General features: G+C 36.1%; 1 protein-coding gene across 27 annotated transcripts in view; it reads right to left on the reverse strand.

Annotated features, from left to right (window-relative positions):
• CEP128 (centrosomal protein 128) overlaps positions 1 to 27,905 on the reverse strand; it is a 484,430-nt gene that overhangs the window by 104,414 nt on the left and 352,111 nt on the right. For all 27 annotated transcript variants that reach the window (XR_010151258.1, XR_010151259.1, XR_010151253.1 and 24 more), the window contains one exon: positions 2,011 to 2,060. Coding sequence is in view for 18 of the 27 variants with exons in the window: in XM_063793855.1 (XP_063649925.1) it covers positions 2,011 to 2,060 (50 nt within the window). In the remaining 9 variants the exon portion in view is untranslated. The remainder of the gene's footprint in view (positions 1 to 2,010; positions 2,061 to 27,905) is intronic.

The following is a 27,905-nucleotide window of genomic DNA, read 5'->3' on the forward strand; positions in this document are numbered from 1 at the left end:
AAACACCCCCTACCCCTAAGGAGAATGACATAAAATGCAGAATGTCTGTTATACATAATTATAAGATGATAATGAGTAAATAAAATTGACTCCAATTTGGATACATGAGGATGTGCTAACATTGTAAATTGGAATTAAATATTTAGCTCTCCCTTCTGGGATCATCTAATCCACACTAAACACTTCTGGAAGACAGTTTTATGATTTTCTATTACAGATGAGAAAATAGGCACAGCAAAGTTAATTGAGTTATCCAAGGTTACCCAGTGAACCAGAAACACAGTCAGGTACTATTGTGTCATTGTAAGATTTCAGCCTATATACTTGAATAGTATTCTTCAAACTATCACCTCTGATAATCATATGTGAATATAGAAACTCAGGAATATAGGCACTTTTCCAAGGATTTTCCTCTAGCCTTTAACATTAAAGGCTTTCTGTGATATGCTTCTGAACTCCTGTGCATTCCGAGAGTTCCTTCTTTATTCATAATAGAGTGTTAATATCAGGCACTAGTTACCATTACAAAGTGTCAACATTTAACTCTTCTGCTCTGGGACATCATATTACACATTCTCCAACTATAAATGTCCATAGCTAGTTGGTTGGTGCATTCTATTGCACTGAATGGACATTTCAGTAGAAAATGCTGCCAGTATTTAATAAACATTTGAGAAGCAACATAGGCTATTAAATTTAATGAGATTACTAGTTCCAACATTTGCACTGTGAAAGAAAAAACTACTTGTGCTGCCATTTCAAAAGGCCTGATATATACTCAATAAGTATGTTTATATATGTTATTCTGGGTAAACACAACACACAACCACAATGCCTAAAAAAGACTTTCTCAATATACACATTTAGTGTACAAAGAGCTATGCTTTTTATAACAACAAGCATTGCTGATATTAGTTTCACAGAGATAGGCAGGTCAAGTATACACTTGAGATTCTTCCTAGCCCCAGACTGGACTAACCAATGCTCTTTTTTTTTATATAACTGAATAAGTACAAGATGTTAAAATAATCTAATCTGTACAAAACTGCAGCTAACATGTACCACTTTTACTGGATGTATAAACTATGCTTCCTTTGCATTTTCAGATCAATTATACAATTTTCTCTTAATGGGTATACCATCAGGTAGAAGAATCCCCAATCACAGAACACTTCTCTTGCTCTTTGGACTTTATGTGGCCTATCTTTCATTTGCCAAAAGCAAATATCTTTACCCGTAAAGCACTCAAACCAGCTCATGACATCACTCTCCAGTCTTGCCTTGTAGCTCCAGGCCCATAAAGAACTCTAAATGTCCAAAGTATTTACTGTTCTTAGTCCCCAACCTGACATTAAGTGAATTGGTTCTATCATGGGAATATAACTGATTATGTTTCCCCTAATAAAGACAGACACTTGAGTTACCCATTTGTAAGTTAGCCCAATGTGAAAAGAAGAGAGAACTTCTGTCAGATGCCAACTTCACATCCATTGCTCACATCACAGAAGTGTCAACTAAAATTCGAGTGGAATCTTTCTAACACCACTTTCCAGCTCAACAAATGGGAATAAACCTATAACACATAAATCTTAAGCTCTATTTATGTGTTAATTGGTTGGTCATTGGTAGATGACACCCATGGGGTCAGAATACTTTTGACTTTCACTTGAAAATGTAGCTTCCATGAATTCATCCTCATTCATCAGTCCTGTTTTGAGGGAAATGACTATGAAAGGATACAGCCTTCATTTCCTAATGCTGCAGTTCCTATTATGCTATACCAAGGAATAAAATTTCCTATCAAAAGTAGCATAGAGGCTGATTTGGCTTCCTGCTTTAGATCAGTGCTCTCAGAGACTTCTAAAGGAAGCAAATTCCAACTTTATAGTTCTGACATTGTCCTTGTCACCCTATTTGCTATACCAGTGTGAATGTGACAATAATAAAGGATAAAAGAGTAAAAAACAAATGTTTTCATACCAAGCATGCTTGCCCTATTTAAGAATTTACCTGCAGAGATCCCATTTCTTCATCTTTTCTTTGGGTCTCTTCCAGTAGATCTGTAATAAGAAAGTAAAATACCCATCAAAATACAATGTAAAAACGAGTTGCCTCTTATCATCAAATGCAATTCAGCCAGTAGCTTGTATAAACTGTTGCCTGAGAAGAGAATTTAATGTTTAAGTGTGAGAAGCCATGTAAAAGAAACACCCTCTGATCCCAACTGAGGACATGGCAGAGCGCTGGAGCCTGCCAACTCTAAGCTAGCCGAGAAGCCCTGGGACGTCTCTCAGCTTTACCTGACATACCAAAGGATGATATCAAATCAATTAAAAATCTGTAATCATACCAATATTTTAAGAATTTGGTCTCATGCTTATATAACTCAATGCAACACAAAATTTCCTTTAGAAAAAAAGAAAAGCCTTTTTCTTTTGAAAGAAAAATTTAAAACAAACCATTTGCCCTTAAAATAAGCTCCCAAGCCAAGTTCCACCCCTACAGTCAATTTTTATAACCAAATTAAAACACCCTGGAATAATAGGTGTTATTAACTGGAAGTGGAACACCACCTCATCCATAAAGTCTTACTAATTATCATTTCACACTGAGAGAGTGGGATGCATTGAAGCTACATTTGACTAAGAGTTTGGCACCATCCCAGAGAAATTAGTGGTTGGAAGGGAAGGTCGTCAACTGAAGAGAGCTCTGTCTTAATGCACGTATACAGCCATGGTGTCTCAGTGCTCTACATTAATTTATGAACTTGCTATTAAGAAAACATATTTTCTGCCTGCAGCTATACCACCCTGTGCTATGATCTTATTATATCTCACAAACCTAAAGAGGACTAGGCTGAGTCAGAAATTGGATGAAAACTGGCAAAAAACACCTACAGCAGTGTATATTAATATGAGTATTTGCCTTACTCTCTCATTGATATAGCTTACCAAGAGACTATGTTACATAAAAGGAAAATATAAGTTACAGAAGTCTAATATGTATCCCAGAAAGGCAAACTCAAATCTTTTACCAAGTGCTATATTAGATATAGCAGGAAACAGTCATATAGTAGAGTGACAAAGTCATGCTGGTGTGTTGTAACTGGGCAGGCAATACACCAAAATTTCAGGAGACCTGGCAGATGACAGAACTGATGGTGATGACCCTTTGAGGCCGCACAGCTAAGAGGGTTACAGATGAGTGGTAAGCAATCTCCTGAAGACACAACATGCTGGGATTAAGGATAAGAGATTGTTTCTATTCTGTATGCTATAGAGGAACTGACTTTGGCTCCCAAAACCTCCCTTAATCAGGTACGTCAAAAAAGTAAAAAGAGCAGGCCAGTGTTTTGGGGTGTATTTTTAAAGGGGTTTTGATTGGCATATCAGGTTCTTTAGCTATAAGATACAGAAACCAACTTGGTGTATGGAAGATTGTTTAAGTGCCCTCAATCATTCCTCTCCCTGCATCCTCACTCATTTGCATTGTGGCATTGTAGCTACTTCCATCAAGAGGCCATGCACATCTGCTTCACTTCTTGCACCTGGGCTGGCCTCCTGACTTGATTTGGTGAATAGAATATAGCTGAAGTAACTCTGTTTCAGTCCAGACTGAGGCTTTAAGAGGCCTCAGACATTTCCACTTTTTCACTTGGAACCCTGTCACTGACATCTGAATAGGCCCAGGCCAACCTGCTAGATGACAACAGACACATGGTCTAGGACTCTTCCCACTTCTGTCACCCTGCAGGTTGCCCCAGCTGCCAGCCAGCAAATGCCCAGAAGCAGAGTTGCCCAGTTGATCTAAGGATGACTACAGATGACTGAGATGGGAGCCCAACTAAGACCAGACAAACTACCCAGCTGAGCCCAGTGTCAACTCCAATTCACAGAACCAGGAGCTAAATAAATGGAATTTTGAAGTGGTTTGGTACCCGGGACTTGCCAACTGATAGCAATGAGATGCTATTTGAATAACATGTATTTAGAAATTATTAGAAGGATATAGAGATAACTAATAGATGCACTGGAAAAGAGGATCCCAAATCTGAAGGCAATAACAACCAGAGCAGGTCTGGATGGGACGAGATGTAGGTAGCATGAGCTAATAAGCATTTTATTCTGGGCTCCTCTAAACTTTATGTCATTCCACTCAAGATGAAACTTCATAAAGAGAACAGCTACTGAGCCTAGCTTAGATCTCTTGCCTACTGCTTGGCTAGGGGAAAGTATGGAGTACTTTCATTGTTAATCCCAAAAGGATTGGACTAAGAATAGAAAGAGTAGTTTCCAAATGCAAAATTAGGATTAGAGAAGGAAGGATGGACATCAGACAGGCCAAAACAACAGATTTCTACACCATCTGGTTTCAGTAAACTGTGTCCTTACCCCAATTCTCTTCAATATTTGTGAGATATAAGATCACTGTTGTGTTCCTATGAGGATGTGGCTACTTAGCTCCATTACTTCTGGATATTAGGAGGTTCTCAGAGCTGGGCACTTTGTAATGAATTAGATTGTTTAATGGTGCAGTGTAACTGGAGTGATACATAGTGGGGTTCATCAACCACAAAAGAAAACTAATCTTGTTCCTCCAGAGTCAACTTAGTATGGCAAGTCCAAACTCCTTAGATAAAACTTACTGGATCAATAATGAGTGTCAGATCTTATATGCAGCCAAACACAACTCACTCATCTGATAAAATATAGATGGAAAGAAGTCCAGTCTACTCACAGAACTTCATAAAATTATAGGAACTTTAAAATTATGTTCTCAGTTTTCTCCAAATACATACGGGTCATACTACTCTTCCAACAAATCTGATGCCAATGACAATGCTTGACTTGGGATGGCTGAATAAAAACAACCAAAGAATTCCTAGAATTTTAAATTTTAAATAAATATTCTCCCTGACTGACCATCTTGTATAAAGGGTATAAGCAGAAACCTGTTTTGGTTTTTATTTTTATTTTTTCTTTGTGCCACATATCTTCCCTTTGAGAACTCCTGTTCCTCTTTTCCACATGATTTCCATGAAACTTTTGGTCAAGAGGCCTAACTAACCTTTCCTGCTGCAGAAGCAGGTCATGGCCCAGGCTAGCAAGTCAGAGCATCTTATCCCCCTGAGCATATGAGCTAAGCAACACCAGAGGTGTCCTTTTAGAGGATTAATGTGGATGCCAGGAAATAAATTTTCTCCTTCTGAAGCCACAGCTTATATTAGCCTGGTGTTTCGAAGTCTGTATTTTCTACTATGTTGAAGAAACTTATTAAGCAATGAGGCTGGCAAAGAAGAAATGAGAGCCAAGAAAGAGAGAATTGCTTGAGGACTACATCCACCCTTGACTGAAGCCCACAAACCTCCTGGACTTCCAATACATAATTCTTCTTCTATTCTTTTTCTTAAATTAGCTTTTGTTGGATTACTGCCATTTTTAAAAGTCTCCAGGGATGTGGTTGTATTGAACCTTCTTATCTCTATTCAGAAACCTAGAAGAACTTTCTAGTCCACCTTAAAATGTTTCATCCTACAACAAATATATGAAGACATGAGACTCAAAGAAATGCAAATGGTTTGGCTGAGATCACCTAGTTAGTACAAAGTCACTTCTAGAGCTTTGCTCTCCTATCATCCTGCTCTGTCTATTCATGCTCTCATTTGTACCTCTCAATACTTAATTGCACCCTTCTTCATACTGATTTAAAAATAAAATACACACTTGTCTGTATTCTTCTGATCTGCTTTAAAAGTTCCCTGATGTCAACAATCAGGGCGTCCGTGACATTTTTTTTTTTTTTTTTTTTTAAGACAGCATCTCATCCGATGCCCAGACTGGAGTGCAGTGGCGCGATCTCGGCTCACTGAAACCTCCACCTCCTGGGTTCAAGTGATTCTCCTGCCTCAGCCTCCTGAGTAGCTGGATTACAGGTGCCAGCCAGCACACCTGGCTACTTTTTACATTTTCAGTAGAGACGGGGTTTTACCATGTTAGATGGGCTGGTCTTGAACTCCTGACCTCAAGTGATCCGCCCGCCTCGGCCTCCCAAAGTGCTGAGATTACAGGTGTGAGCCACTGCCTCTGGCCCATCCATATTTTACATCCATGTTCTCCTTAACTACTGCCTTTCTATCTTTGATATTTAACTTATATCCCCAAAATTGCTCACTCCACCTACACCATTGCTGTATGCCACTGCTCACTCGTTAGGTGCATTGTTCAAGCACATGCATTTGGAATGATGAACACGGTTATTAACCTGTGCTGATGAAATATGGCTACTGGGCATCGCTGAGAAGCACCACTCTATGCAAACAGACAAAACACAAGAGAATATAGGTGAGACCCCTAGATAGTTAAAGTGACTTAATACTGTGATAACAGTGTGATTAGTATCTTTCATTATAATGAACAATCTTGTTGTTTGTTCTTATCAGCATGGAAAGAGCTGAAGGGCTGCTCTGCTCTTCTTATCAGCATCAAAAGAGCTGAAGGTCTGCTTTACTCTTCTTATCAGCATGGAAAGAGCTAAAGGGCTGCTCTGCTCCCTTGCTCACCACTGACATGTTCGTGTTTTCTTTTATTACTCTCTGGTTTGCTGTTCCATACAAATAGCAACTCAACTACCATGTAAATTGCTGTGGTGAAATTTGCTTCCATCAACATTAGTTAATGAAAGATCTTTGGTAAAAAGGGCAGCAGCCCTGTGTATTTTCCTTGGATTGGTTCCAATTTTTTAAATGAGCTGATACTCACTCATTGTGACATAAAGTCATTAGAGGGAGAAAAAGCCATATAAAAAAGCAGAACATCACGGATGAGAATTGGATGATCCAGCTGTCCTGTTTTGTTTTGTTTCTGCTTTACATTTCTCTGGCACACTTAGGGTTAATATATCACGACCAAGTTTTTGGCTAAGATAGTTTTATATCTCTTCCTCTGCAGTCTTTGCAACCAGTGATCTGGCTGTTTAAGGAGGTTTGACACTTTTTAATGTTGATTTTGGTTTCTGGTAGCCAAGAAGCAGATAGATTGTTTGTTTATTTTTAAAAGGTGAGTCATGTCCAGGTGTGTATGAGCAATTACACCCATCTAGTAACTTGAACCTTCCTAGGGAGACTGAAGATCAAATTGAGAAATGACTATACTTTTCTTTAACCATTCCTATAAAATGCCTCATCCATATTACAACTAAGCCCAACTGATAATGGAGAGAAAGTTATAGAAACAGAGGCTTCTGACACAGCAACATTTATAACAACAGCACTGGACAGAGTAACATTGGCAGCAGAATATGTTGAGTTACTGATTGCAGTTTAGAGAAAAGCATTTAGCTCTGGCTCTTGTAACTTACTATAATTCAGTGCTCCTGTCCAGTGTTACTCTATGTGTCTCGACATTTACCAAACACAATAGATAATGCAAATTCTCAAAATAATTCAATATTTTATTAAAAAGTAAATTTATGATATTTCTATTTGTGAACAGATTCATATATTTAAATATATTCATATATTTGATTCATAATTTCATATAACAAAATTCATCAGATAAAGCAGCACATTACAACCCTTACGAGCCTATAAACGATGGACTTAGCCTTCTATTATTCCATTCCAGATACTCAAGACATTAGCTACATGCCAGAGATAACGGGTCAGTTTCTCTTTTTCTTCCTTAGCTACCCAGTTATTGGAATCATTGACATTTTAGAGACAAGAGAACACAGAAATAATCTAATCCTAGGGTTGCTTTTTTTTTTCTAAAGAAGTACAATTCTGTCATATATACTTTCTAATGTAAATTATAAATAGGTAATTTAAAAAGCTGAGAAGGAGCTGCTTTTAAGGAAACAGAAGTGGAGGGCCTGGGGGCCAGCCCACCAAGCTCCTTCCTATCCTTGGGCAGACCCCTGTGGTGGCATGGTGAAGCTGCAAAGCTCCAAATTATCCTCACTGAAAGCTACTGATCTAATCTAGTGTCCTGGGGTTACACAGTGGAGGACTGAGTTCCGAGATCAAATGCCTCTGTCAATGTCACATAGCTAGTTAATGGTGTATCAATCTGAGCCCAGGGCTTTTGAATTGGACCAGGGTCCAGTACTTTTTTTTTCTTTACACAAAAGTGACTGCCCTGCTTTGACTTTCAAGATTTGTATTGAAATGACACAGTATTCCAATGCCTATATATTTTCTAATGCCTCTCCAAACAGAAACAAAAGAAAACTTCATTAAAGCACTTGTGTAACATCGACAATCTGTGGGAAGACCCACAGTTACCAACTGTCCACGTTAAAATTCCTCAGTTTTGGGAGATGACGTCCAAAAATATGGCTATGATGGAAAGCAAATACCTAGACACTTGAGAAGGCAGTTGTTTCAGCAAGATATATTCAATATACAGCACACAGAAGATTTCGCAAAATCAAACAGCAACACAAAATCTGTTTCAATGAATGACAGTTAGTTTCTCAGCTTAATATAACATTTACCAGCAAACATTTTTCCTATTTTATTATACTAGTAAAGAAAAATTGAATAAAGGTATAACAATATGACTATATTAGCTCAAATACCTAAACAACAATCAAATGTGTTGGGCTTTCAGTTAATATATGTAAAACATTTAAAATAGTGCTTGGTATATAAGAAGCATTATATACGTATTAGCTCTCAGTATTTTTTTTTTAAATCACCCTTAAATATCTCTGCTAAAATCAGGAAAATGTGCAAAACAAACAGTTGTAATTTAAAACAAACAAGCAAAAAAGGCCTATTAGTAAACTGCTTTTAGACATCATCCATTATAAGTAGCTACATTATTTAGAACTCTGCCATATCTACTGCCACCCACTGGTACATATCTGGATATACCGCAATGAGTTAAGAGTTTTCTCATCCGGCCTTACCACAGAAAACACACAGGTTAAAATGAAGAACAACATTCAAAAAGTATGGCTATCCCTTGTGGTTTGTCTCAGACACTGAAACAACATGCTGGTCTACAGATGGAGCCCAACTGGTCCAATAAATGAAAGGTTTACAGTTCACTGTCTGTCTTGGGTATGTGGTAAAACATCCAAATACAGGTACTCATGTTTTTCTTTGATGTTAATTCATTTCTGGTGAAACTTTCCACTTCAACAACCTTAGAGATTTAAAACCACTTGCCACAAAACTGTCACAGTACAGAAAATAGCATAATAATCTACCCCATTCCACCTCATTCTTGAGTCTGGCACTGAGAAACATCCTGATATAGAATGAAAGTTCTGACTCAGTCAACTATTAAGTTTTCTGTCATTTCTATTGGTAACATGAGCAGAGAAAGTAAGAACATATTCAGTAGGAAACACACCACTGTTCTAAATTGGCCTATGGGCTGTCTTGGCCAAAATGAGCAAGAGAAGTTTATGATCCATTGTAAACATTATTTCAAGAATAAGTTTCATATGCTGAAATCCAGGCATAAAATCATTTTTCTCCCCACATGTACTCTGCATTACATTCACATAATGGGAAGTTTGCTTTCATTTAAATTAATTGGGCTGGGAGAAAGTTTATCCTATGCTCTGTTCTTGTTCTAGACTCATAAGGTCAACTGGGTATACATTTTGGGGCTCAGAGAAGTGCTGGGTATTTGACTTACTCTTTGATCACCTCTTCTTTACAGAAGCTACAAAAGTTTGTGCTGGTTTCTTGAGGTACCTACTACTGAACCAGATCTACGCTTCTTAGGCCTTGTAGATTCCTGGGTCTACTCTAGATCAAAATTAAATTTGAAATTTTTAGTGAATTCTTTTTTCTAGTTTCTGCAATTCTTACATTCTAAGAGTAAAACAGACCTCAGAAGTGGAATAATGCTATGATATAGATCAGTGATGTGCACTTAGTTACAGAGTACAGCTCAATGTCAAACACCAACTGTTGCCTCTGGCAATCCACACACAGACAGTATGTACCCATGTATTTATATCTGGTACATCACAATGTAAATATATCCTGGGCTTAAATAGAGACATTTTATTTCAACTTATTCCTCATAAATATCAGTATTTCCTACCAAATTTGGCCTAGTATGTTGATATATTCTCTCAGGGAAGTAAATGATTAGAGATAGTTTTAAGGTATATATGATATACATACAAAACTTTTGACAGTAAAGGAGATACAACTGAAAATTTTGAAAAATTTTCAAATTTAAATCTTCAGTTTTAAACTTGATTGGTCAACAAATCTTAAACTACTAAAAGAAGTCCAAGTTCAGACATATGGTGTTTAATTGTTGCCCCATCCCCTCCCCACTTTGAGGCCATTTTAAAGATGAATTATTACAGCTCAGCTCTATTCAAAGTGTTTGCATCTTACAAATCCTTTCCTTAAAAACTTAATGTTAAGATTTTTACATAAAAACATTATGTTTTCATTCAGTGAGCTTTTAAAAAAAGCATGGGACTTTCACTAAATTTTAGAAATATTTTTGCTAAACCTCCAGGTGGGCAAATGGCTTAAATCCTCTTTGTCTCAGTCTCCTCATCCACAAAGCTTCAAAACACATTGAGTGTTATCTCACTTCATGAAGTAGCCATGAGGAAGAAAATGGGATAAGAAAGAAAGTGGGAATTAAGGTAGTTAATCAGATATCTTTAATATAAAGATTATCCTTAATTACCCATGTGGGTCCAATGTAATCAGAAGACACTGTGAAAAAGACTCAAGTGGTCCTTACTGATTTTGAATATAGAGGAAGGGAAGCATGAGCCAAGGGATGAAGGAAACCCCTAGAAGCTGGAAAAGGCAAGAAAACAGACTCTTCAAGAGCCTTCAGAGAATAAGGCAGCCCAGCTGACATCTTGATTTTAGCACAGTGAGATCCATTTTGATTCCTGACCTCCAGAGGTATGTTATTTTAAGCCACTAAATTTGTGGTAATTCTTTATAGCATTAATAGAAAACTAACACACCTTAGAACTTTCATTAAGTAATAAATTCAACTCTAAGAAAATTTAAGGGTTCATAACATCTACCCTCAATTCTGGTATCTGGTAATCAAAATGTACTATACATGGTATATGGTATGCCACATTCAATGAAAGCCTTGTGAAGAAACCTGTGATTAGGTAGAACAGTGAAGAGGAGGTCTTTCATGGCAAAACTTGAATGTAACATGTCATAAGCTGTGACTCCAAAATTGTTAGTTTCCTCAGTGAAAGAGTCATGCACACCTGCGTTTAGCTCCTCAAAAATTTCTTACTGAGTTGCCTAAAATTATCCCCACTTCTGCACCTATGCTGGAGTGTAATTATGTAGACCAACCTATAAAGTTTAGTCATCCCTATAAAAGGCATGTGCTGATATTAACATTCAAGGTACAGTTTGGTATGTAATACCCCAAGGGTAAGAACTGTTTACCACTATATCCTCAGTGCCTGGCAAATACTATTTCTCTAAGTAATTTTAAAATAATGACAACATCTATAAGAAACTAGTTAATAACTCTCTGACATGCAATATGATGTCATTTACCAGAATGTAGATGCCAATAAATTAAATATTATACCTTATTAAATTTTTTTCTGGACTGAATTTGAAAATTCAGGTAACAAGCGTTTTACAATTCTCCTTCACACAGTGGAAAATAATGCCAATTCAGGAATCCGCTTCACATATAAAGAGCAAGTCCAGAAAGATACCCAGTGAGTAGGCAGTAATGAGACACAAGAATGATCACCTGCAGCATGGCTTAGAGTAAATCTGTGTTGTACTGAAACAAGGACATGAATCCTCACAGAACTGGGTATTCATCTTGAAATGGCAAGCATGTGTTTACACACCTGAAAATTTCCAAATTTTCATAAGAGACATAACTCTTGGATTGAAGAACCTATGTGAACCCGAAAGAAGATAAATATAAGGAAATCCACATGAAGATACTTCATAGAGTTCTAAAAACCAAAGGAAAAGAACAAGTCTTGAAAGCAGTAAGACAGAAACAATATCTTACTTATAGGGGGAAACAATTAGAATAATAATAAAATTCTCATTAGAAACCACACAGGCCATTAAAAAAGTCACATTTTTTAAAAATGCTAAAAAACAAAACTGACAACCCAGAATCCTATATCTAGTGAAAATACTGTTTAGGAATAAAGATGAAGGCAAGACATTCCTAGGAAGAAAAATTAAGATAATTTATTGTCAGCAGACCTATCCTAAAGAATGACTGAAAGAAATTCTCTAAAAAGAAAGGACATAAGAGAAAGAATATTAGAAGAGGAGAAAAAAAAGAAAGAACACAAACAAAAATACAGGTACATACAATAGATATCTTTTGAATTTTCTAGACTATGTTTGATGGTTGAAGCAAAAATTGTAACAATATCTTATGTGCTCCTAAAAGTATTTAGAGGGAACATTTAAGACTAACAGCAGATCTCTTGGCAGAAACCCTACAAGCCAGAAGAAAGTGGGGGCCAATATTCAACATTCTTAAAGAAAAGAATTTTCAACCCAGAATTTCATATCCAGCCAAACTAAGCTTCATAACTGAAGGAGAAATAAAATCCTTTACAGACAAACAAATGCTGAGAGATTCTGTCACCACCAGGCCAGCCTTGCAAGAGCTCCTGAAGGAAGCACTAAATACGGAAAGGAAAAACCAGTACCAGCCACTGCAAAAACATACCAAATAGTAAAGACCATCAACACTAGGAAGAAACTGCATCAACTAATGGGCAAAATAAACAGCTAGCATCATAATGACAGGATCAAATTCACACATAACAATATTAACCTTAAATGTAAATGGGCTAAATGTCCCAATTAAAAGACACAGACTGGAAAATTGGATAAAGAGTCAAGACCCATTGGTATGCTGTATTCAGGAGACCCATCTCACGTACAAAGACACATGTAGGCTCAAAATAAAGGGATGGAGGAATATTTACCAAGCAAATGGAAAGAAAAAAAAAAAGCAGGGGTTGCAATCCTAGTCTCTGATAAAATAGACTTTAAACCAACAAAGATCAAAAAAGACAAAGAAGGGCATTACATAATGGTAAGGGAATCAATGTAACAAGAGCTAACTATCCTAATTATATATGTACGCAATATAGGAGCACCCAGATCCATAAAGCAAATTCTTAGAGACCTACAAAGAGACATAGACTCCCACACAACAATAGTGGGAGACTTTAACACCCCACTGTCAATACTAGACAGATCAATGAGACAGAAAATTAACAAGGATATTCAGGACTTGAATTCAGCTCTGGACCAAGCAGACCTTACAGACATCTACAGAACTCTCCACTCCAAATCAACAGAATGTACATTCTTCTTAGTACCACATCACACTATTTCTAATTATGACCACATAATTGGAAGTAAAACACTCATCAGCAATGCAAAATAATGGAAATCATAACAAACAGTGTCTCAAACCACAGTGCAATCAAATTAGAACTCAGGATTAAGAAACTCACTCAAAACCGTACAACTACATGGAAACTAAACAACTTACTCCTGAATGACTACTGGGTAAATAATGAAATTAAGGCTGAAATAAAAAAGTTGTTTGAAACCATTGAGAACAAAGACACAATATACCAGAATCTCTGGGACACAGATAAGCAGTGTTTAGAGGGAAATTTATAGCACTAAATGCCCACAAGAGAAAGCAGGAAAGATCTAAAATTGACACCCTAAGATCACAATTAAAAGAACTAGAGAAGCTGGAGCAAACAAATTCAAAAGCTAGCAGAAGACAAGAAATAACTAAGATCAGAGCAGAACTGAAGGAGATAGAGACATGAAAAACCCTTCAAAAAAATCAATGAATCCAGGAGCTGGTTTTTTGAAAATACTAACAAAATAGACCACTATCCAGATTAATAAGGTAGAAAACAGGGGAGAATCAAATAGACACAATAAAAAATGGTGAAGGGGATATCACCACTGATCCCACACAAATGCAAACTACCATCAGAGAATACTATAAACACCTCTACACAAATAAACTAGAAAATCTACAAGAAATGGATAAATTCCTGGACACATACACCCTCCCAAGACTAAACTAGGAAGAAGCTGAATCCCTGAATAGGCCAATAACAAGTTCTCAAATTGAGGTAGTAATAGCCTACCAACCAAAACAAGCCCAGGACCAGACGGATTCACAGCCGAATTCTACCAGAGGTACAAAGAGGAGCTGATACCATTCCTTCTGAAACTATTCCAAACAATAGAAAAAGAGGGAATCCTCCGTAACTTATTTTATGAGGCCAGCACCATCCTGATACGAAAACCAGGCGGAGACACAACAAAAAAAGAAAATTTCAGGCCAATATCCCTGATGAACATTGCAAAAATCCTAAATAAAATAAATACTGGCAAACCGAATCCAGCAGCACATCAAGAGCTTATCCATAATCATCCAGTCGGCTATAACCCTGGGATGCAAGGCTGGTTCAGCATACACAAATCAATAAATGTAATCATTATGTAAATAGAACCAACAACAAAAGCCACATGATTATCTCAATAGATGCAGAAAAGGCCTTCGACAAAATTCAACAGTGCTTCATGCTAAAAACTCTCAATAAACTAGGTATTGAGGGAACGTATCTCAAAATAATAAGAACTATTTATGACAAACCCACAGACAATATCATACTGAATGGGCAAAAACTGGAAGCATTCCCTTTGAAAACTGGCACAAGACAAGGATGCCCTCTCTCACCACTCCTATTCAACATAGTATTGGAAGTTCTGGCCAGGGCAATCAGGCAAGAGAATACCAGAAATAAATGGTATTCAAACAGGAAGAGAGGAAGTCAAATTGTCTCTGTTTGCAGATGACATGATTGTTTATTTTAAAAAAACCCTGTTGTCGGCCGGGTGAGGTGGCTCACACCTGTAATCCCGGCACTCTGGGAGGCTGAGGAGGGCAGATCACAAGGTCAGGAGATCGAGACCATCTTGGCTAACATGGTGGACCCCCATCTCTACTAAAGAAAACACAAAAAAATTAGCCAGGCATGGTGGAGGGCGCCTGTAGTTCCAGCTACTCGGGTGACTGAGGCAGGAGAATGGTGTGAACCCAGGAGGCGGAGCTTGCAGTGAGCCCAGATCATGCCACTGCACTTGCACTCCAGCCTGGGTGACAGAGCAAGACTCCATCTCAAAAAAAAAAAAAAGAAAACCCCATCTTCTCAGCCCCAAATCTCCTTAAGCTGATAAGCAACTTCAGCAAAGTCTCAGGATACAAAATCAATGTGCAAAAATCACAAGCATTCCTATACACCAATAATAGACAAACGGAGAGCCAAATCATGAGAGAACTCTCATTCACAATTGCTACAAAGAGAATAAAATATCTAGGAATACAACTTACAAGGGATGTGAAGGACCTCTTCAAGGAGAACTACAAACCACTGCTCAAGGAAATAAGAGAGGACACAAACAAATGGAAAAACATTCCATGCTCATGAATAGGAAGAATTAATATTGTGAAAATGGCCATACTGCCCGAAGTAATTTATAGATTCAGTGCTATCCCCATCATGCTACCATTGACTTTCTTCACAGAGTTAGAAAAACTACTTTAAATTTCATATGGAACCAAAAATATAACTCATATAGCCAAGACAATCCTAAGCAAAAAGAACAAAGTGGGAGGCATCACGCTACCTGACTTCAAACTATACTACAAGGCTACATTAACCAAAACAACGTGATACTGGTACCAACACAGATATATAGACCAATGGAACAGAACAGAGGCCTCAGAAATAACTCCACACATCTACAACCATTTCACCTTTGACAAACAGGACAAAAACAGGCAATGGGGAAAGGATTCCCTATTTAATAAATGGTGTTGGGGTAACTGGCTAGCCATATGCAGAAAACTGAAACTGGACCCCTTCCTTACACATTATACAAAAATTAACTCCAGATGAATTAAAGACTTAAACATAAGACCTAAAACCATAAAAACCCTAGAAGAAAACCTAGGCAATACCATTCAGGACATAGGCATGGGCAAAGACTTCATGACTAAAACACCAAAAGCAATGGCAACAAAAGCCAAAATTGATAAATGGGATCTAATTAAACTAAGAGCTTCTGCACAGCAAAAGGAACTATCATCAGAGTGAACAGGCAACATACAGAATGGGAGAACATTTTTGCAATCTCTCCATCTGACAAAGGGCTAGTATCCAGAATCTACAAGGAACTTAAGCAAATTTATAAGAAAAAAACAAACAACCCCATCAAAAAGTGGGCAAAGGATATGAACAGACACTTCTCAAAGGAAGACATTGATGTAGCCAACAAACATATGAAAAAAAGCTCATCATCACTGGTCATTAGAGAAATGCAAATCAAAACCACAGTGAGATACCCATCTCACACCAGTTAGAATGGCAATCATTAAAAAGTCAGGAAACAACAGATCCTGGAGAGGATGTGCAGAAATAGGAACACTTTTACACTGTTGGTGGGAGTGTAAATCTAGTTCAACCATTGTGGAAGACAGTGTGGCAATTCCTCAAGGATCTAGAACCAGAAATATCATTTGACCCAGCAATCCCATTACTGGGTATAAACTCAAAGGATTATAAATCATTCTACTGTTAAGACACATGCACACATGTGTTTATTGCAGCACTATTCACAATAGCAAAGACTTGGAACCAACCCAAATGCCCATCAATGATAGACTAGATAAAGAAAATGTGGCACATACACACATGGAATACTATGCAGCCATAAAAAGGATGAGTTCATGTCTTTGCAGGGACATGGATGAAGTGGGAAACCATCATTCTCAGCAAACTAACACAGGAATGGAAAACCAAACACCGTGTGTTCTCACTCATAAGTTGGAGTTGAACAATGAGAACACATGGACACAGAGAGGGGAACATCACATACTGGGGCCTGTCAGGGGGTGGGAGGACTAGGGGAAGGATAGCATTAGGAGAAATAACTAATGTAGATGATGGGTTGATGGGTGCAGCAAACCACCATGGCACCTGTATACCTATATAACAAACCTGCATGTTCTTCACATGTATCCCAGAATTTAAAGTACAATTAAAAAAATTAATAAACAGGAAGGGTAAAAAATATAAACAGAGAAAGTTTCTGTTTCAATTTGATGATATTGTGATATCACATAGACTGTGATAAGCCAGGTGTATATAATACCCAGAGGAACTACTGAAAGCTTACACAAAGAGTTTTACTCAAAAACACATGATAAATCAAAATGTAATTCTAAAGACTATTCAAATAACCCAAAGGAAGGAAGGTATATTAGTCTGTTCTCACACTGCTAATAAATACATACCTGAGACTGGGTAATTTATAAAGAAAGAGGTTTAATGAACTCATAGTTCCACATGGCTGGGGAGGCCTCACAATCATGGCAGAAGGCAAGGAGGAGCAAAGTCACGTCTTACACGGCAGCAGGCAAGAGAGCTTGTGTAGGGGAACTCCCCTTATAAAACCATCGGATCTCATGAGACTTACTCACTATCACCAGAACAGCATGGGAAAGACCTGCCCCCATGATTTAATTATCTCTCACCGTGTCCCTCCCAGAACAAATGGAAATTATGGAAGCTACAATTCAAGGTGAGATTTGGGTGGGGACAGAGCCAAACCATATCAGCAGGGGAAAAAAAAAAAAAGAGGCAGAGGAGAGAAAATACAGAACATAGACAGAAAAAAAGGCAGACTTAAATCCTAACACATCAGTAATTATATTACATAAAAATGGTTTAAATATACCAATTAAAAGACGGAGATTGTTAGAGTGAATTAAAGAACATGGCCCGATGTTATGCTATCTACAGAAAACTCACCTAAAGTGTAATGATATAGGTTAGGTATTATATTGTGAAAGTAAAAATATATCATGCAAATATTAGATCAAATTCAAAATTAGAGTTAGAAATCCCAATATTACTCTCTCAAAAATTGACAGAAAAACTTGACAGAAAACCATCAAGAATATGTAGAAGCATAAATATAACAAAAAAACCTATAAGTAGAAACTAAATAAGCCCTTCTAAATAATCCATGAGTCAAAGAAAAGTTCTCAAGGGAGGTTTAAAAATACCAGGAATTGGATAAAAATGAAAACAGCTAGGCACAGTGGCTCATGCCTGTGATCCCAGAGCTTTGGGAGGCTGAGGCAAGAGGATCACTTGAGCCCGGAAGGTTGAGACCAGCCTGGGAAACACAGTGAGATCCGTTCTCTATAAAAATTTGTAAAAATGATTAGCTGGGTGTAGTGGCTTGCACCTATAGTCCTAGCTACTTGGGAGGCTGAGGCAGAAGGATCACTTGAGCCCAGGAGTTGGTGGCTATGTTCTCAGTGAGCTGGTTGGGCCATTGCACTCTAGTCTGAGTAACAGTGAGACACTGTCACAAAAAAAAAAGGGGGGGGGGGAAGGAAAAGAAAAAGAAAATATCACGAAAATGTCACATATCAAAATTTGTAGGACAAAGCTGATGCAGTTCTGAGAGGAAAATTTATGAAACTAAATGCATGCATTTGAAAAGAGGAAAAGTCTCAAATGAATACCCTATGCTCCCACCTCAAGAACCTTAAAAAAAACAAAAAACCAGCAAGCAGAAGTAATAAAGATAAGAACAAAAATCAATGAAATTGAGAACAGGAGACAATAGAGAACAAGAGGGGAAAAAAAGTCAATGAAACAATGAGCTGGTTCCTTACAAAGTTCAATAAAATTGACAAACCTTTACCAAGATTGACAGAGAAAGAGAGACGGGGCAGGGAACAAGGGAGGGTGAAGAGAAAACACAATTACCAACGTTAGGAATGAAGATATTCCTATAGGTCCTGCTGATATGAGAAGGATTTTAAGGGAAGACTGCAAACAACTTTACAAACATAAATTTGATAATTTAGAAGATATGGAACACAAAGTACCATAACTTACCCAATGTAAAATACCTAATTTAAATAGCCTTGTAACTATTCAGAACAATAGATGTGTAATTTTAAAACTTGCAGAACAAAAATCTCCAGGTCCAATGGTTTCACTAACAACTTTTACCAAATGTTCAAAGAAGAATTGGTACCAGTTTATACAATTTCTTTCAGAAAACAGAAGAAAATGAAATATGTCCCATTTATTTTATTTAGCCTAGTTCAATACCAAAAACAATAGACAATTGTCCCTCAAAAAAACAAAGAAAGAAAGAAAAGAAAGAAAAGAAAAAAACCGCAGCTTTCTCCTGAGCATAGAAAAAACATCTTTTTTAAATAATTAGCAAATAGAATTTGGCAACTTATAATAAGAATTATGTAACATGACCATGTTGCACTTATTCTAGGGATACAAAGTTGGTTCAGTATTTGAAAATCAATGTAATCCATTATCTTAACAGGCTGAAGATAAACAAAAATCACAGGATCATATCAATCAATGAATAACAAGTATTTGACAAAATTCATTGACCATTTATGATAAAAATAAACTCAGAAAAAGGAACTAGAAGGGAATTCCTCAGCTACAAAAAAAAAAAAAACCCTATGGCTAGCATTATGCTAAATGCTGAAAGACTGAAATGTTTTCCATTTAAGATGAGAAATAAGACAAGAATACTTACTCCCACAATTCTTATTCATCATAGTACAGGAAGTTCTATAATACAATGAAGAAAAGAAAATAAAGGCATAGAGATTGGAAGCAAAGAAAAAAAGTGTCCGTATTTGCAGATAGCATGGTTGTCATCATGAAAAAAAATCCCAAAGAATCTACAAAACAAAACAACAATAAAAGCCCACCTCAAACAACCAACAAGTGAATTCAGCAAGGTCACAAAATACAAGATAAACATACAAAAATCTATTATATTTCTATACATTAGGAGTGAATGTGTAGACATCAAAATTTAAAATTATTATACCATTTAAAATCACTCCATTTGAAAAGACTCAAAAATGAAATAAGTATAAATTTAACAAAACATGTAAAGAATTTGTTTGCAGAAAACAAAACACTGTCATGAAAGAAATTAAAGGAGACATAAACAAATTATAAGACATACTGTATTCATGGATTAGAAGACTCACATAGTAAAGACGTCAGTTCTCTCCAAACTAATATGCAAGTTCCATACAATTTCTATCAAAATACCAGCAATAATTTTTTGTAGCTAACAACAAGATTATTCTTAAGTCTATATGGAAAGGAAAAGGAACTCGAATAAGTAAAACAATTTTTAAAAATTAAGAATAAATTGGAAGAAATAAGTATACCCAATTTCTAGAGTTATTATGGAGTTAGAGTATCAAGACTGTGGTTTTGGTGGAGGGATATGCTCATAGCTCAATAGAACAGAATAGAAAAGTAATTGAACATAATAGAAAATCCAAATTATAGAAATGGAGAACAGATCAGTGACTGCCAGGGTTTAAGAATGGAATGAGGGTGGAAGAGAAGTGGGTGTGGCTATAAAAAATATAAAAACATGGTAGATCTTCATGTTGATGGAAATGTTCTATATCTTGACAATATCAGCGTCAATACCCTGGTTGTGATCATGTACAATGATTTTATAAGATATTTCCACTGAAGGAGAATAGGTAAAATGATCTTTATGTATTATACGATCTCTCTTATTATTTCTTACTTCATGTGAATCTAACAATAACATCACAAGTTTAATTTAAAAATTCAGAAGTATTTTGGGCACAATGACAGATAATGGATCTTAAATTTTAATTGGTTAATTAATTCCTCTTTGAGGTTAACACCTCAATACTTGCCCTTCTTTGTGCAGTTCACTGCAACTACCCTAGTACACAGTCACATTCTTTTTTTTTTTTTTTTTTTTTTTTGAGACGGAGTCTCGCTCTGTCACCCAGGCTGGAGTGCAGTGGCTTGATCTCGTCTCACCGCAAGCTCTGCCTCCCAGGTTCACGCCATTCTCCTGCCTCAGCCTCCTGAGTAGCTGGGATGACAGGCACCTGCCACCACGCCTGGCTAATTTTTTTTGTATTTTTTAGTAGAGACGGGGTTTCCCCATGTTAGCCAGGACGGTCTCAATCTCCTGACCTCGTGATCCACCCGCCTTAGCCTCCCAAAGTGCTGGGATTACAGGCATGAGCCACTGTGCCCGGCTGAGTCATATTCTTTTTTCTAGACTACTGCAGTTATCCATATTTCTAAAGCAAAGTATATAGTTAGACACTGTACTACTTTAAAAAAGAAAGAAAAAAAAACTTGGTCATACTAGAAAGGCCCCATGTTAGAATTAATACTCAAACACCTTAAATAATTTATTTTAAATATGTACAAAAAAACCTAAAGGAAATCATACCCAAAGAACTGAGGAAAAGTATGAGAATGATGTCTTGCAAAATGGAAAATTTTAATAAAGAGATCTAAAAAATAACCAAGTAGAAATACTGGATTGAAAAGTAGAGAAACTGAAATTTAAAAATAATTAAAGAGACTCAGTAGCAGATTTGAGCAGGCAGAAGAAGAAGCCTGAAGATATTTGTGTTTTCTTTCACATACCATGAAATATAGAGGTAGGAGCTACAGGGGTGGAGCAGAGGCTCTACGATGTCATCAGCACCCCAGATTCATTTTTTTTTTGTTATCATGTCATCCTCAGAAGACAAGAGACTGAAGAAAAATGAACAGAGACTTAGAGAGCAGTGGGACACCTTGAAGTATACCAACATATGCAAAATGACGCTCCCATAAGGAGAGGAAAAAGAAAGTGGGGAAGAAACATATTTGAAAAGATAATTCCCAAAGGAATTATTTGAAACGTAAAAATTCCCAAATTTGATTAAAAACATTAATTTGCATAACTGATAAGTTCAATGAACTTCAAATAGGATAAATTCAAAGACATTCACACCTAGATACATCATAATCAAATTCTCAAAAGCTAGAGAAAAAGAGATAATCTTGAAAGCAGTGAGAGAGAAGTGACTTATCACATAGAAGGGTTTTGTATCAGAAATCAAGGCTAGAAGGCAGTGGATTACATATTCGAAGGGATAAACAGAAAAAAGAGAGAGAAAAGAAACTGTCAGTGAAGAACTTTACATGCAGCAAAACTGTCATTCAAAATCACAGAGATATTAACACATTCCCAGGGTCTTTCATGGTGAAATGAAAGTACAGTAGACAATAAGTCAAGTCCACACAAATAAATAAATAGTATCAGTAAAGGTAACTATATAGATATTTTAAAAACAGTATAAATGTATTTTTTCTTTGCTTATTTTAGATATTTACAAATATCTAAACATAGACAAAAATGTATTTTTTTCTTTGTAACTCCTTTTATTTCCCTACCTGATTTACAAGCCAACTATTTAAAGCAATAATTATAAGTCTGAGTTGATACATATACAGTATATGATATAATCTGTATCACAATAACAATACAAAGGAAATGTAAAGTAATAGAATTACGGAAGAGCAAAAAAATTGTATGCTATTGAAATTAACTTGATATTAATCCAAACTAGAATTTTATACATGAAGAAGAAAACTGAAGAATATACATGAAGATGATATATGAAGAAGATTATACATTAAGAAGAAAAATCATTAAGGCAATCCTAGGACAATCATTAAGAAAAAACTCAAAAAAAAAAGAGACAATACTATGCTGGGAAATCTCTATTAAATATTTACATACTTAATACCTAAATATGTATTTAACAAAAGAGAAGGCAATTATAAAGAAATTGAGGGAAAAAAGACATAAAACAAATACAAACAACTAGCAAAATGGCAGATGTGTTTCCTTGTAAGTATATAAGTCGTGCATTGCTTAATGATAGGGATGTGTTCTGAGAAGTGTGGTGTTCTGAGAAATGCATTTTTAGGCAATTTCCTCATTTTGCAAACATCGTAGAGCAGGGGTGTCCAATCTTTTGGCTTCCCTGGGCCACACTGGAAGAAGAATTTTCGTGGGCCACACATAAAATTAACACTAATGACAGCTGAAACAAAACAAAAATCACAAAAAAATCTCATAATGTTTTAAGAAAGTTTACAATTTTTGGGGGGACCACATTCAAAGATGTCCTGGGCCACAGGTTGGACAAGATTGTCATAGAGTATATTTACACAAACCTAGATGGTATAGCCTACTGTACAACTAGGCTATATAGTATAGCCTATTGTTCCTAGGCAATGAACATGTTTGTACAGCACGTTACTGTACAGCATCTTACTATATTGAATACCATAAGCAAATGTAACACAATACTAAGTATTTGTATATTTACAAATATCTAAACATAGACAAGATAATGCATTGTGCTATGACATTATGATGCCTATGACATCACTAGGCAATAGAAATTTTTCAACTCTGTTATTACCTTATGGGAACACTGTCATATATGCAGTCCATCATTAACCAAAATGTTCTTAAGTGGCACGTAACTGTAATTACATTAAATATAAACTCTCCAGTTAAAAAGTGGAGATTGGCAGATTTATAAATGCATATAATTCAACTTTATGCTATCTATAAGAGAAATAGTTTAGATTCGAAGACAAAAGTAGGTTAAAAAAGGATGAAAACAGTAACCAAAGAGAGCTAGAATAGTTATACTAATATCAAACAATACAGACTTTTAGACAAAACTTGTTCTGAGACAAAGGACATAAAATAATAAAAGGGTCAATCAATCAAGAGTATATAACAATTATAAGTATATATGCAAATAACAACAGAGTCTCAAAACACATGACAGAAAAATGGACAGAATTGAGGGTAAAGAATACAACAATAATAGTTGGAGACTGTAACAATACCCCACCTTCAATAATACCCAACTTTCAATATAGGATAGAACAAACAAACATTTGAAGAAAGATCAGCAAGTAATGAGAAGGCCTGAACAACAGTCTAAACCAACTAGACCTAATAGTCATCTATAGAACACTTTACTCAGCAACAGCAGAATACACATTCTCCCCAAAGGCATACATTCTCCAGGACAAACCATATGATAGGCCATCAATAATGTCTAAATAAATTAAAAGGAGGCTGGGCGTGGTGGCTTATGCTTGTAATCCCAGCACTTTGGGAGGCCGAGGTAGGTGGATCACAAGGTCAGGAGATTGAGACCATCCTGGCTAACACCATGAAACTCCGTCTCTTCTAAAAATACAAAAAAAATTAGCCAGGCATGGTGGCATGCACCTGTAGTCCTAGCTACTCAGGAGGCTGAGGCAGGAGAATTGCTTGAACCGGGAGGCAGAGGTTGCAGTGAGCCGAGATCGCGCCACTGCATTCCAGCCTGGGTGACAGAGCAAGACTCCATCTCAAAAAATAAAAATAAAATAAAATAAATCAAAAGGAATGAAATTATACAAAATATGTCCTCAACACAACAAAATGATTTTAGAAAGTAGTAACAGAAGGAAATTTGGGGAATTCACAAATGCATAGAAATTAAAAAACATACTCCTAAAAATCCTATGGTCAAAGAAGAAATCAAAAGTGAAATTAGAACATACTTTGAGAAAAATGAAAACAAAAACACGACATACTAAAATGTATGGGATACAGTGTGCTTATTAAGGAGGACCAGAAACTTCACTTTCCAAAGGGCTTTTAAACTTAATGGGAGGAAGCAATTCTGCCATTTCTGAATGAGGCCTTTCATTTGTCCTGGCTCTGGAGTGTGGCCTCAGCAAATGAGACAATGGCCTTTCTGGCCAGCAGCATTATTCATGATAGCTGAAAGATGGAAACAACCCAACTGTCCATCAAATGATGAATAGATAAACAAAATGTGGTATTTCCATACTATATTGTATCATTTTATTATATGAAATGGTCAGAACAGGCAAATCCATAGAGACAAAAAGTAGATTTGTGGTTGCCAGAGGCTGGAGGGAGGGATATGGGAGTAACTGTTAATAATTATGAGGTTTCTTTCAGGGCTGATAAAAATGTTCTGGAATTAGATACTGATAGCTGCATGACCTTGTGAATGAATACACTAAAATGTACACTTTAAAAAGCTGAATTTTATTTTATGTAAATCCTATCACAGTTTATTTAGAAAACATGGGAAGACCACTATTCCTTTTATAAATGGAATACAGAGCATGGACTCTGGGATCAGTCACATGGGTCTACAATCTTGTCCATCTACTCCTCCTTCCTCCGCTCTAAAATAGACACAATTAATAGCAATCTCTCAATTAATAGCAATTTTCATCATTATTATTTCATCATGCCTGTAAAAAGATATTGCAATTATCAATTATGAATATAAATTATGTGTTGGTGATTAGAGAGCCCTGCTTGCCAAGAGAGAAAATAATTGAGTAGAATCCCATACTGCTAGGATAAAGACCATCAATATTCTCTCAGGCATTGTATTCTGCTCCAAAAAGTGAGATTCTATAGTAATATTGCTTCTCCCTCCCCATACCTTGTAAAGTGGAAATTAAGTCCTTTCTTGCTAATTTGAGTATTTAGGAATCAATTCAGTGAAATGTTGTGAAACGATGAAGCTTTTGTTACATCTCAAAATGAATGTTACAGGTAAAAACAAAAAGTTATTACTAAAACTTTCAAAAAAGCAATATTTTCTAGTTCTATACATTCTACTTCTAAAACATCTCCTGAAATTCTCCCCCAAATTATTATAACAGCATCCTGTTGGTGTTTCCTACCAATGTTTCCCTTACAGTGCCCAGAGTCATGAATCCAAAATAGATATGCTCATGTCCCTCTTTGTTCAAAGATATCCTCTGACTTTGAACTGCTTACAGAAATAGATTCCACCTGTGTTGATACAAGTGATTGATTGGTCATGGTTTGCTGAAGTGTATATGGTCAAGTATTCTAGGGATATGCCTGAGCTGAATGAAAAGACATTCTTGAATTCAGTTTTAATATCCTCGATGGATATGGGAATAGAGGAGAAGAATGAAATGTGGCTAGTGTTTCCCATGCTGAGATTAAGGTCAAACTCCTTAGTACACGCTTTATAAAGGATCTGTCAACAAATTTACTTCCAAGAGTATTATCTTCTGTTATCATTGCAACATCTCCTAGCATTATCTGCAATGTCCTTCCTGACCTTCACTACATAGACAATATATAACATTATTCGAATCTCAGCTTAAAACGTATCCTCGGTTAGCTTTTACAAACCATCCCGTGCCCAAACACCACTCATACTCCTGGAGATATTGCTGCTGCTTCTATGTTTCCAGATCGCTTTGTTCCTACTTTTATTATAGTATTTATTCTATTATAGTTCATTGTTATGCATTTGTATCTACCACTATATTCAAACTCTTTGGTAAGTACCATGTTCAGGAGATTCTAGTTCAGAATATTGTATATACTTTTTCTGAAAGGTTAGGACTTCTGTTTCAAAAGTAGTTATCTTCTGGCAAAAGTCAGAAGACTCTAGACAGATCTGAAATTCAGATTAAGTTGACAATTAGGACAAAAAAGACAAAACTCATGGCTACACAAACCAATCAGTAATACTCAAGTTTCTGGACAAGTTTCTACCAAGCCCATTCAAAGTATGCAATATGGTGAAAAACTATCAGAATGGAAGTCAGGAGACCTGGGTTCTCATTCTTTCTCTGCTATTAGTTAGCTAAGTAGATTTTCAAAGATGGAAACTTAATCTTTCTTGGCCATAACGATCATATCAATAAAAAGTGAGGTTCTATTATCTGCTAAATTATTACAAAGATCTCCGTAGCTCTGAAATTTTAGGCACTGTATCTTTGTAGGTTGCTGCATGGTCTCTAAGTGTTAGTTGTTGTCTCCTAGTTGAATGGCTCAATGTGTATGAGTAATAATTATTCAGAATTAATACGTGTAACAATTATCTCCCTAAAACTTTTCAGGAATCCAAACAGATTCTTAGTTTAAATAATTATTTTTGTTGTTAGGACTGTTTATAGATAATAAAGACATGTGACAAATTCATTCTCGTTCACCTCGAATATCTATCTGTTTTCTTCTACACCCAGGATAAATACACTTTAGATAATTGCAAATCTTCCCTTTTTGTTCTTCAAATCCTCACAATTACAGTAATTCTTCTATATCTTCTTATTCAGACTCTTTTTAAATTCCAAGAACAAATTAAATTACTCTATCATCTGGAAGCAGAAAAAAGAACAAAGTGGATTTTTTCACAAATGGATTACATAACATGAATATTTTCATTTGTCAGATCACTTTCTTTCCTGTCAGTGTCAAGGCAAAAAAAGGCCAAGAATGTCTTCCAAAAGACAGTTTTTCCTCAAACCAGACATCAGACAGACCTTCCAAAGGGCAGTCAAGCATACTAAATCCAGTTCATGAATATGAAGGTTTGGGATTTTAGTGGTTTTAGTCCCTTTCTATTAATGAGAAGTAAAAATGTGTGTCTCATTTAAACAGAAGGGATTCAAAAACTACCCAACTGGTAATAGAAAAATAAAAGTAAACCAAAACAGTTTCCAATAAAATATTATAGTATAAACTTTAAAAAATTATTTGTTTTATTTTTATTATAATTTTATCTTTATAAACTATGAAAATTTTTAAATCAGTGTTTTCTTTGGTGTTATGTTCCAATAGCAAATGGTTTTCATGGATAATCTTATGGGTCATTGCTTCTTTTAATTAGTAGCTTTTGCTAAACATAAAAAAATCCTCAAGTAATTTTTAACACTGATTACAACTGCCTAGTCCATTAACAAATTGTCATATTAACACTGGCCACATTGTACAGCCTCCACATTGTACAGCCTATCTTTAAAGGCTACTTGTTTCATTTTCATAGATTTTAATTAACTTTTCCTTTCCTATTAGAGTTGACCATTAAGCAGCAACAAAGGTA

The sequence above is a fragment of the Pan troglodytes genome, chromosome 15 (assembly GCF_028858775.2).
Source record: "Pan troglodytes isolate AG18354 chromosome 15, NHGRI_mPanTro3-v2.0_pri, whole genome shotgun sequence".
In the NCBI taxonomy this organism is placed as follows: domain Eukaryota; kingdom Metazoa; phylum Chordata; class Mammalia; order Primates; family Hominidae; genus Pan; species Pan troglodytes.